This window comes from Alligator mississippiensis, chromosome 13, assembly GCF_030867095.1.
Source record: "Alligator mississippiensis isolate rAllMis1 chromosome 13, rAllMis1, whole genome shotgun sequence".
Taxonomy (NCBI): domain Eukaryota; kingdom Metazoa; phylum Chordata; order Crocodylia; family Alligatoridae; genus Alligator; species Alligator mississippiensis.
The window spans coordinates 49,382,055-49,394,329 of record NC_081836.1 but is presented as its reverse complement, the minus strand read 5'-3'; the positions used below and the strand labels follow the sequence as shown (position 1 = coordinate 49,394,329).

Here is a 12,275-nt window from a genome sequence, read left to right as displayed (position 1 = left end):
CCTAGCCTGGGCTGTGCTGCCACACAGCGGGAGGCAGCAGTGAGTCGGGCTCTGTAACTAGCCCTGGCTTCCCCACCTCTGCAGCCAGGTCACATCCCTGTTCCCTGCTCTTTCCTCGCAGCTGGCTGGCTGCTCCTTGGAGGGACTTGGCCCAGGGCGCTGTGTCAGTCCCTGTGCCACTGCTGGCTGCAGTGGGGGCATTAAATTCCCCCCTTCCCCTCAGGCTACTGGTGTCTGGCTGCTGCAGTCCCAGGTGCACAAACAGAGCCTGTCGGTGTCTGTCTCACCCACCCTGCCATGGGAAGACTAAACCCCCACTTCCACCCAGGCTGCTGGGGTCTGGCCCCACCCCAGCTCTTGCTGCCAGCCAGTGAGTGCATGGGGGACCCCTGACAAGGGCTGCTTCCCCCCTCCCCCTCTAGGCAGACACCAGCTGAGGTCTCTGCAGGCCAGGGTGGGGGTTTAAACCCCTCCCCAATCATACTTAGGCCTGCCGGGGCCTGGCCATGCCCCTTCACTCAGTTTAGTTTCCTTCCAGCCGAGGGCTTGTTCTGACGCCCCCCGGCTGCTGGCTTGAGCCACTAAAGGCATGTGCCTGCATTTCCGGCGTCAAAAGTGAATGTCTGTTCACTTGTTTCTTGGTTCAATCTGCGCAGGTTAGACTAACCTGCAACGATTGGATCAGTTCAGGCTCCGGCTTTTTGACTCTCTCTCCCTAGCCTTAGACTTCACTTCATCTACAAGTCCAGTTAACCCCAGTCCCCCTGCTCCACAAAGTGATGGAGAGAAGGCAGGACAAAACTGAACACAGTTTGAGTAACACAACATGTTCTTAACTTCCCCATTTGCCCAGTCACTCATTTCTTTTTTTAATTACTTGTTCACTTGGCATTATCTACAGTACATGAAAAACAAGGCTTTGATTTTACGGCTTGATGAATTGCCAATAAATAATACCAGTGACTTAACTTTTCATTTCTAGACATCATTCTTCTTTTTTTAATTCCCCATTTATTGCCCTTCTCTTTCAAGCAGTATCATTTGCTACTTTGCAGTCGGAAAAAGACGAGCAAGGAAATTTAGCAGTTGAGTTTTCAGGATGCCAGTTCAATTTGCACAGAGCCGCCAGATCAGAAACGCATCTCTCTGGTGCCTCTGTCATTTAGAAAGTGTTGGTGGAGATCACCGAGGTGTCACGGAACATGGATAAACAGTACAGCTAGGCTGAGGAGCAACATCACAAGTTGGAGGCTTTGAGGCTTCAGTGTGATGAATCTTTCTGAGTGACTAGTTGTTTATTTCGATGCTCTAAGGGCCAATTTTTGCTGCTCTCCTTCCTCCGTGAGTAAGCCCAGTGAGTTCAGTGGGAGTTACTTGTGCGTTAAGATTCTGTCCAGTATAAAGCAGGGTAATAAGGAAGCAGCTGTGGATTTGGCATTGTACAGCCAATGATTTGTAGCAAAGCTTAGAAAATTCTCCCAGTAGCCTGAATGCTGTTGAAGAGCACAGCATAATATATTTGCAGTGATTTTCATCTCGGATACCAGATATAAATACAAAAGCTGCTACTTGGCTAGCGTTTGAAAAAGCAGAATCTGTGGCAGGGGTGGTTAAAATGCGGCCTGCGGGGTCCCTAAAAAATTTAGAAAATTAATATTTATCTGCCCCGGCTGCCTGTCATGTGGCCCTCGATGGCTTGCCAAAACTCAGTCAGTGGCCCTCTGCCCGGAATAATTGCCCACCCCTTATCTATGGCAATTCTTTCCTCTGTTTGGTTTACATGGACATGTAAGGACCGGAAATATGTTCTGTAGTTTATAACATAGCTTTCCTAGTTCATGGTAAAGTATATGTAGCAAATAAAAAGCATAGTGAAGTATATGTAGGCTTGGCAGCATTCATTATTTATTTTTTTAAATAACTTTGATGGATAATATCAATGTTTATTTTTAAGCATTTATTTTGATTGTTATCTATTTACATCTTTGGGATTGCGCGAAATTAAGGGTGTTGGGGGGGCAGATAATTTATTCATGACAAACGTAACTACTATAGGACTGCATTCAGCTAAGCAGCAGAGCTGCCATCAGGCAGCCCTGGCTCTACTCACCCGTGGCTCCCTTGTCTGCTTTGTCACTTCCTCTTCCTTTGCTCCCAGTCCCTTGGGGTTTCTGGAAGTGCAGTCTAAACTACAGTCAGCATAGTTCTGTATCAGCCATCATTTTTCTTGCGTCCGCTTTCTGTACATTTTGATTATTAAAGATGAAAATGTTTTTTTGTGGTCTGTGAGTGCGAGGTGAAATCAATGTTCATCAAGGTTTACTGATAAAAAAAAAATCATATCCTGCCACACCTAGGTATATGTAGTTAAGTATATATGATGTACTAGATTAATATATACAGTAAATTGTATGTAATATAGGTCAGAGGTGGTAAAGGACTGAGATTTTGCAAGGCATTGAAAGACGACAAGACATTTTAATGGGATGGTAAGAGGTAAAAGAAAACAAGTGAAATAATTTAAAAAGAGCATGATGTCATCAGAGGCACAGATAAAAAGGAGGAGTTTTTGGTAACAGTATTTTTGCCTAGATTGGAAGTTAGGAGTTGGAAAGTGGCCGGGGAAAGAGGTAGTTGTAAAACCCAAAGCAACAAATACCTAAGAAATGGATAAGGACATTGTTGGAAAGGATGGATACTAAAAGAAATACTTTAGAGATACCATAGAAGAAGGAAGGATAGCATTTGACATCACGGACGGAGGTGGAGCAGTAGTTTAAGATTACACTGAGGTTAGAAACCCGTATGATGGGTTAGGCGGTGGAGTCATCCAGGATGACAATGAAAGGACTGGAAGGGATGGTGAGAAGCTCAGGTTCTCCCTGTTGCAATGTAGATGGCGGTGGGATACCTTTGAGGAGATTGCGGAGATGTGAAAAACTGTGAAGTCAGAGTAATAGCGGGAGAGAACTCCTCATCTCCCATTGACTTTGAGCTGGGAATCCGTCAGTCCTGCCCTCCAAGCAAGGTTTGATCTAATAAATCCTTGCAGTTTGTAATCTTTATAAATCCCTGTGTCAGTCTCCTGCCATGAGTGGACAGTAATGAAAACTGAATTATTTTCTCTTTCCTAGAAGCAATTCCCCACGGTCAGTATAAGGAAGGCTGCTCCATCATTAACAACGCTATAACTTTTCTGTGGAATAAATATTGTCTCTAGGGTTGTTCAACAGGAGACTTTTATGAAAAGTTAGCGTGTAAATAAAAGACAGTATTTCAGCGAGAGTGCATCCTGGGTTGTGATTATAGGACACAATGAATAAGTTGTCAGGAGCAGAGTGGAGGCTGTTCAGTGGTACCTAATGGCTGACTTTGCTTTTATGCCTTCCTGCAGTGTTGCTGTAAAGCTGTACAACGATTTGGAGCCCTGAGAAGTGCTTCAGTTCTTTGTCTTCCTCAGACAATAACAGGGCAGGAAAGCAGGGATAGGAGGAAGAACTGCTGCAAATGAATTTCTCTTTGGAAGTGCGCCAGCTCAGAGAAGAGACAGTGTATGGGTCAGGAAACATGCTCTTGAACGAAAGGAAGGGGCTAACTTAGAAACTCGTTTGGCACAGTGACCACATGGATTGCAATGTTTAGGCTCCAACCTTATGAAAACACTAATTAAGGAACGAAATGACCCAGTGCTTTGAGGTCAGCATGCTAAATTCCTGTGCATCACACTCCAAACTTTCCAAGCGCAAGTCTTGTAACCAAAGTCACATGCAGACATCTTTGTATCTGGGTGTTTTTGTTTAATTCCAGGCAAACATGACCTTTTTTGTTCTTTTTTCTATATTTTGGCCCTTTTTCCCCATCCATTGAAGTCATCTAGAGTGCTCCAAGTTCACAGTGTCACTCCCCCTGAAACGAGTGGGTAGACTTCTTAGGACAACCTCGATTGTAATGGTCATTGATTAGTCCCAGACTGACTTGTTAGCAGCAGGATCAGATTCTTTCGGTATACAATAGCCTACATTATTGTAAAAGACTGACGTAGGTTTGTAACTTTTGGGTGTATAGATGTGATGTTACTGTAGGAATGAATGTAGAGATTTTATGCCCGAGTCTTCTTTCATGGTAATATAAATCAAGAGTAGCCGCCCTCAGTCCAGTTAGGATCATAAAAAGAGAAAAGAATATACTTGGGATGGGATCCGATCAAATATTACGACATATTATGCAACGGGCTCATCCACGTGCCTGTTTTCTCAATAGCGTGTCCTTGTCAACGGGGCACGATCAGGAAATATGATTTCTCTGCGGTTGTGAATTACCGATGCCATTCCAGCGGAGAGCGAGATCGCTTGTTGTCATGACAACAAAAGAATAGTGAGGTGTTTACTGGGAAGTGAGTTCTGCACAAGCATTCGCATCCAGCTAGATCTGATGATGTTTGAAGAACTAATCTTAAGAGAGTCTATTCTTCCTCCAAAATATTTCCTCTGTGCAGTTTTTACCTTAGGATATATGGAAGATGGCTTTTTGAGAGCACAGCCCAGGACACAGTGTGTGCTTTTGTTTTCAAAAGGCACTCTTGAGTTCAGTAATGGAAATCATATCTAGAGTACAAATAGCAGCATATGGAAAAACCAGTCAACTGTCGGCTGCTTGTATAAAGAGAGTTTGTAGCAAAGAGACTTCTTTATAAAATGAACCATATGGTAACTTACTTTTATCATTCTTTAATGTATTTTTATTTTAAAAGGGGTTTGGGTTTGAGCGGTGTGTGAATTGTGATATTATTTTACTCCTTGAGCGTCTCACCTTTTATAAAACTGCATTGGAGCAGAGGAGGTATTATTAATTCTCTGCAAAAGCCTGTGGTACAGTATATATTTAAAAAGTAAAGTATGTGCACACTATCAGTATGTTACAAACTATTTTCTGTAGCTATTTATTCTTTGTAGAAAGAGTTATATGTGCAAAATAGTATGATGTAATTATGTATTTGTAGCTTTAGTAGCATATTTTTGATTATACTTAATAAGGTTTTCACTAATCAGAATATTATTTTAAAATGCATATGGATTTTTAGCTTTTTGCAGGCAAGCATCTGAAGGAATTGCATTGAGTTGTGGCTGAATAAAAGAGTAGTTCTATGTGAACAGACTGTACTATACTATGGGAGATATTCTGGAGTTAAAAATCTGGGGTGGATTATTGATACTTGAAATTCTGCAGATAGTGATCTGTCTGATGTCAGTAAGCTGGTATTAATTACAATTATCAACGTGCATGTTTTGGGCATTGATGTCAGTGCATGCTTATACCTAAGGGGCTCGGTGCAGCCAGTTACCTGCAGTTTGCATTGTGGGGAGGAAATTGGTGAGACTATTTTCGTAGGGTTCATACTTCCAAGAGTGCAGAGAAAACCAGGCTAGATATACTTGATGTTTTACATTCTTAATATTTTGAATTGGAAGTGAAAAGTTTTAGTAGCCTGGAGCTCTTTATTTCACAATGAGCTGAACACTCCTGCAAGGTCAGTTTTATTTTGTGTTTGTACAGCACTGAGCACAATTGGGTTCTAGTTTGCAGCAGGTATTCTGGTAATTCCCAAGTAATAAATACATAAATAAAGAGACAGTAATAACAGAAGGAGCTTGGCATTTCACAGGATAGCTTAGCAGCTTGCAGAAACAAACCTTTAGTCAGGCTATACATTGTATTTCTCCATTGGTCTCCAGATTGGTTTTCTAAGCCACAGGATCCTAAAGATTACATTTGACAAAAAAGGTAGGACATGTCACTTTGACTTATGCCGCATGAGACATACTAATTTGTTACTTAACTCAGCCACTGGCAACATGGGTTGGGGGGAGGATGGGACGGGATAAGGGGGTGTGCAGTGGGAAAGGTTTTTTGGTTGCAGAAAGGCAGTGCTGTCTGTGAGAGTGGAGAAAGTGAATAGAAAAAGACCAGAAGTGACAAGTGACATAGCTGGATTTGTCAGTCAGTCAAAAACATCAATGGCAAAAACTATATATTAATCATCTGTTTTTCTTACAAGCTTTAAAACTTTGGGCATGTGCCAGTAAAACAGGACAGATTTTTAAAAAAATGTAGCTCACTTTTTGGTGTCATAACTAATGAGCTAACCATAACTCATTTCCTGTGTCAATAAAACCAACTGGCTAGGATGGTAATTAACCACATGTCTAGCATTGATACCCTCATCCTCCCTCCTCCGCTCCCTCCGCTCATTACATACACTTGCTAAGTCGTGTCTTAAATTAGATCAGAATCGCCAAGGCAGGGGCTGGAGTTTGTTATTGATCTCTGCTGTGGTGGGAGACACTGACTTTATTGGGTCTCCGGGTCCTACTGTGAAGACTTATAAGTAGTTCTGTCGAGTTCAGTTCTAGGGAATCTAAACAGTTCAGTACATCTTGATAACACTCTGATAAAAAGCTGTGCAACTCTCATGACTGTCCTACTTGTAGGTTTTCTATACTATTTTTCCTTTCCCCCTTACTCCCTCCTCAAGGATTCCTCCTCTTATTTTCATTCTGTATCCTGGGAGTGTGGGATTTAGAGCTCAGCCTCGCTGTTGGCCTGCTGATGCTAAGCCAGCGATCATTTCTCGCTGTCCTGCAAGACCCAATTTAGAACTCATTTGCATGGATGGAAATACATTTAAGGGTGTTGCTTATGGTCTTGTAAACCCAAAGTGAGTAGGTTTGACCTCTGGTAGAGCTTCTGGGATTTGCAAACTCTTGAGAAAGGTCAACTGGCATCTTTGTTGCACTCGGATGGTGGTAAACACGAGCAAAGCTTCTTGCAGATGTGTAGCTAGCGTGGTGGATGCGTGGCTTTTCAAAACACTTTAAGTGACAAGTGTGGGCCAAAGTCAGTTCCTCTCCCTGCTACCCCATGAGTATCTTATACTTGGCAGTTCATAGATTCTGTAGATTAGTTAGGGGAAATGATAGTTAATCTATTATCTCTTGCTGTCCAAGATGCATTGCTGAAGAAGTATGTAAGAGAGAGCTGAGTTGGGTATCACAGAACTTTATTGCATATTTTACAGATTGTGTCTGTCTGCTGTTGATCCTCCCTGCTATTCATCGTTTTGTACTTGAAATTTTCTTTCACCAGTGCACCCATAAATGCACGATAAAAATACCTTCATGCAGGTGTAGAAAGGGATAGATTGCTGGAAGTCACCAGAGAGGAGCAAATCAAGTTTTATTCTTGATAATAGCTGCATAGTTATGGGGGGAATGCATCATTGTCATCTTTTCTATTTACAGGAAGAATGCAAACAAATACTGGCTCGGCAGAAATCCAATTCCCAGTCTGATTCTCATGATGATGAAATTTCTCCACCTCCTCCAAACCCAGTGGTAAAAGCTCGCCGTAGAAGGGGTGGTGTCAGCGCTGAGGTGTACACTGAGGAAGATGCTGTTTCTTATGTTAGAAAGGTAACATATTGCCATCTATTTGATTCTAAACAATTCATGATGTCACTTGTTTGCATTTTATTCTGAAAATGTAATTTGAACCGGTTGGGTCATTTTGTATAGCCACTTCCTCTGAGGAATCGTCAAGCAGTGGTCAAGAGTAAACATGAGAAGAACTAGAAGGTAACCAATGATACAAGGTTTGGAAAAAAATCAAAGGTGAGTGAGGAAGCTGGTTATAGTGGAGGAGGTCTCCTTGGATGTCACAACCCTCTGCTAGAGAGTTCGTTTTGGGAGTTATCTGTAATATACAGCAGGGATGTCAAACATATGGCCCATGGGTTGGATTTAGCTGATAGAGCTGTTCTTTTTGGCCCGTTGGACTATCAGCGGAACTGGGGAGAGTACTCTTCTAGGGAATCTGGGGTCTTCAGGCCTCAGTGGACATAGCAATCAGTGTTAGGAGGGTGAGAGAGGGCTGACACATTTCCAGTCACCCTCCAGCCGCTTTGCCTGTCCACACTGCAGCATCCCTACCTCTGTGACTTCTAGCCCCTCCCATGTGTGCAGTGCTGGAGGCAGAGCTGCCACTGTGGCACACAGCGTGGGGCATGTAGCAGTAGCAGCTCTGTCTCCAATACAGGGCATATGGAAGAGGCTGGTACTGCTACCACATACTCCAGGTTCAAGCTGGAACTGCTGCTGTGTTCTGGGTCTGAGCTGAAGCTGCTAGTGCTGCCACAGCTTTCTCATGTTTCGGGCTGGGTCTGGTCCTCAAGGAGCTACACAGTTTGAATCCAGCCTGCCTGGGACACACAGCGAGTTTGACACCTCTGATATACAGCAGTAACAGGCGTAGAAACCATAACGTAGACAAGAGTTAGACAACTTCTGGCTTAAAACAACAACCCCACTACAGCACGGAGTTCAATCTGCTCTGGAGTAACTCAGATCAGAATCAGGTCCTTTAAAAAAAAAAAAAAAAAGCAAAGTTACCTCTCCTTTGGAAATTTGCAGGCTATATTTTAATGTGCTGTAAAATACTTGGACTCTTTAAAACTTCACTATGGAACAAAAAGCCATTCAACCTGGGGAAACCCATAATTTAACTTAACAGGCTCTTTCCAGCAAAGCAGTTTAAATGAACCTAAACTTCATTGGAAAATCCCAAACACATTGCCATTAACAGTGTGAGGCTTTTGCCCTGTCATGCTCTTAAGCTCTCTTCTTGCCACTATTTCAGAGTGCCATAGTTGTTCACATCAATATACAGACTCATGAAATGAAGAGATCCCTGTCCTGCAGAGCTTTCACAGAAAGGCAAATATATATTGTCCTACCAATTCTGCTATATGCATCACTTCACTGAGGAGATTTCCAATGGAGGTACCTCAGATTATGTAGGGCTGAAGTAGTAACCTAGTCAGATAGGCCAGGTCAAATTAATTAAACAAGACATCCACAGGGCAGAATTTCATTGAGTGTTCGGTCTTGGAACTGTACTGAAGAAAAGCTTCCAGCACTCCATTTTACAGTCAAATGCTCATCCACAGAAAGAACTGCCATTATATTTCACAAGCCCTTCACCCATATTACAATGGCAAAGAAGTTTCGTTCGGTAATATCGCTTACTGGACCAACAGTAGAGGTGTGAAGGTCCAGCTGGACCTTTTCCAGTAGATGGGTGGATTCAGGGGGTGCATTGGTGCAGATGCACCCCCCCTTCTAATGCTGTCACTGCTGTCCCCAGCTGATACAGGTATGGGGGGGAACCCCAAAGCTGCTCTTGCTACCCCCGGGGGAAGCAGCTGTGTGGGGAGCCCAGCTGGGGACAATGGTCGGGGTGCACAAATTCTTCCAACCAGCGCCTACTCTTAGCCAGTGTGGGAAGGGCAGGGAGCAAAGACTGGAAGGAGAAGACTTCATGCCATCCATGTTGTTCCTGGCTGAGCCTGACTTCCCATACCACCTCTCCCTCAGTTCCCCTGGCTGGAGCTGGGCAAGGAGAGAGACTGGTGCCTCCCACCCCCAGGTCAGCTGAGGACAGCGGTAGCAGTGTCAGCAGGGGGTGGATCCCCCCTTTTGTGCACCTGCTCCCTGGCCAGCTCCCTAGTGTCTAATGTGGTTCTGGGAGCTCCAACCATGCCTCACTCCTGTCCCCCAGGGTCCAAGGAGCTTTGTCGCACCCCTCTTTGGTAAATCCTGGATACATCCATGCTAGCAGAGGTCCAGTTTTTGAGCACAAAATACCCTTCAAGTCTAGAAAAGAAGTGGATACAGCCTAGACTAAATACAGTTAGAGCAATGGCTTTTGTTTAACTCCATTTTATAAATGAAAGTGATTTCTTTATAAAAGGATTTTGGTTTTGCTAGAGAGTGTATTGATTATGGTGACAGTAGACATGTCGGCAGGTTTTGCATCTGTTTATTTAGGCAGGGTCTTGTTCCATTTGGTGCATGTTGAACAATAGAGAGTTTGAGATTGGGTGTTGTTTGAAAGTCCGCTGCCAAGCAGCTCCAGCTAATCTCTCCTGCAAGCAGCTCCAGCTAATTTCTCTGCCTGCAGAATACTGTTACACCTAACAGTGAAGGCAGCTGGAGGGCATGCAAATAATTCTCGTGCCAGATTCACTGGGGGCAGAGTTAATGTTGTGTGATCAGTGCCTTCACACTGTCTCTTCTGGAGTCTGAGTTTTGCTGAACTTTGAATTGCAGGAGGGCAGGCGATACCACGGGGCAGCCTCAACTCTGCAGTAGTGACATTTTCCTGTCTCTGGATTTAAACTGATTAACAACCAAGTGCAAGTCTTCTATCCCGCAAGGGTATCCCCAGAAGATGTTTCTATCTGCCTGGTGCCCTTGCTGGCTAGCCCCTGGAATGCCAGTTTACACATGGGAGACCCTTTGGTTAATGCCGGTGTTTGGGACAGTCCATCTTTGTACATGCTCCAAACCTAGTTGTCTCACTGAAGCATTTTCTTTCTTTTCTAACTGTAGGCTAACAAATAGCCTCAGCAGCAGGGGGACTGTAAGAGCTCCTGCTTCAGTGTCAGAATAACTTCCAAAAGAGATGATTTAATTTCATGCAAATGCATTTTGTCAATCGTTACTTCTGGCAGGGTTCTTTGCGCCCTCCCCCTTATGATTATATATATCTTTGTCATCCGCTTATGATACAAGCTCCCTGATTACTGCTGGGCCTTCCCTCCTGAGAAGCAGACACCTGGGGGAACTTTCTGTCTGAAGCCAATCAGGGAGGAGCACTCTCCCAGTCTAAGTCAGATAGTACTGGCAACTATCCAGCACGCTCTAAAAACACTATAGTCAAACTATGAATGCATTGCACTGTTTAAAAACCATTTATATGGTAGTTTAAAAGGCACTTTAAACTACTTAATTTTCCTCTTTCTACACTTTTTAATATCTCCTTTAGAAACTTTTAAGAGAAGACAGCATTTATCTCTGCTCATTATGGGCCCAGCCTAACTCTTCTGGAGGGTGAGGGGAACAAAACAACCCCCCCCCCCCCAACAAAAAACACTCCCAATGGAAATGTTCCTCCATATTCCTTTGGGTTATTTTCTTATCTTCCTAATGGAACCTGAAATTAGGAACTTTGTTTGCTTCTTTCCATCAGCCATGATGTCAGTACGGCCTTGGCAGTGGGGCCTGGTAGGCAGTAACTGGTTCAAAGCCAGAAGCAGCAGCGGCACAGATCATTTTCTGTGCATTCTATGACTAGTGCTATTATGATTTTAATTTCTTAAGAGCAGATTGGATTTAAATAATAATCCAAGGGATATTTTCTTAGACTGCTAACTTGTTAGGAATTCAAAGGAATTGAGTACTAGCCTTAAGAGCTGCATTTGACTGCTTTTTTTTCCCCCTTCTGTTATCAGCAAATGACTGCCTTGATATCACAGAGGTTTATTTGGAAGAACCGTCTACACTGAGGGAATAACAGGAGAAAATGAGAAGACAAATATTTTTAAAGCAAGACCAATATTGGCCTTAGACTGTTGGGAACTCGGAGGTTTTAAGACAGCGGCCAAGAAAGATAGAGTCAATAGCCTGAAATCAAGGACTTAGTGTGCATGGGAGAAAATTAGTGTAGTAAGGCTTACATTTGCAGGTTTTTTTGTAAACACATGGCTATGGTGCCACACAAAGAAAGATTCAGATTAAGTGTTATTTTGTTGCTTTATTTCTATAAAGAAAGAAAAAGCTATTCCCTAAGATTTCATCACTAACTGACTGTGCAGGAATCTCATGATACAGGTGACTCAGTTCACTAAGTGGAAATCAAAAAGTGTTTTCTTGTAAGAGGCAATGATACAGTTCTCCCTGTCACAACCACCCTCTTTCCTCTGGCTACCAGCAAAGCTTTGAGGACCTCTTTTCCATTTTCTTTTTGTCTCTATTGCACAGAAGCCACCTCATCCCACGTTTGAGGCTCTGCCTTGCTGCTTTCATGTTAGAGTGGCACTTGGAGGCCAAAGACAAATAAGTCAAATACAAAATAGGTTTGTAATAAAGAGGATGGTGCTCAACTGTTGTCTGTGTATGTAAGGAACAGGACAAAATAATGGACTTAAATTGTAACCAGGAAGGTTTTGTTTGGATAATAGACAAAACTCTCAGCGTGTGGGTGGTTAAGCTCTGGAACAGATTGCTTATTAAAAGGAGGTTGTGGAGGTTTTTAAATCCAGGTTAGACAAACATTTGCCTGGGATGGTTTAGACAGGGATGATCCTGCCTCCAACTGGGGATTAGACTAGATGAGATCCCTTCTAGCCCAATTCTTCTGTGATTCTATGTATATGCAGT

General features: G+C 43.2%; 1 protein-coding gene across 2 annotated transcripts in view; it reads left to right on the top strand.

Moving 5' to 3' along the window:
• The window catches only part of PRKAR1B (protein kinase cAMP-dependent type I regulatory subunit beta), a 125,010-nt gene that overhangs the window by 13,052 nt on the left and 99,683 nt on the right, over positions 1 to 12,275 (top strand). For both annotated transcript variants that reach the window (XM_014610778.3, XM_014610779.3), the window contains exon 3: positions 7,299 to 7,469. In XM_014610778.3, the coding sequence (XP_014466264.1) occupies positions 7,299 to 7,469 (171 nt within the window). The remainder of the gene's footprint in view (positions 1 to 7,298; positions 7,470 to 12,275) is intronic.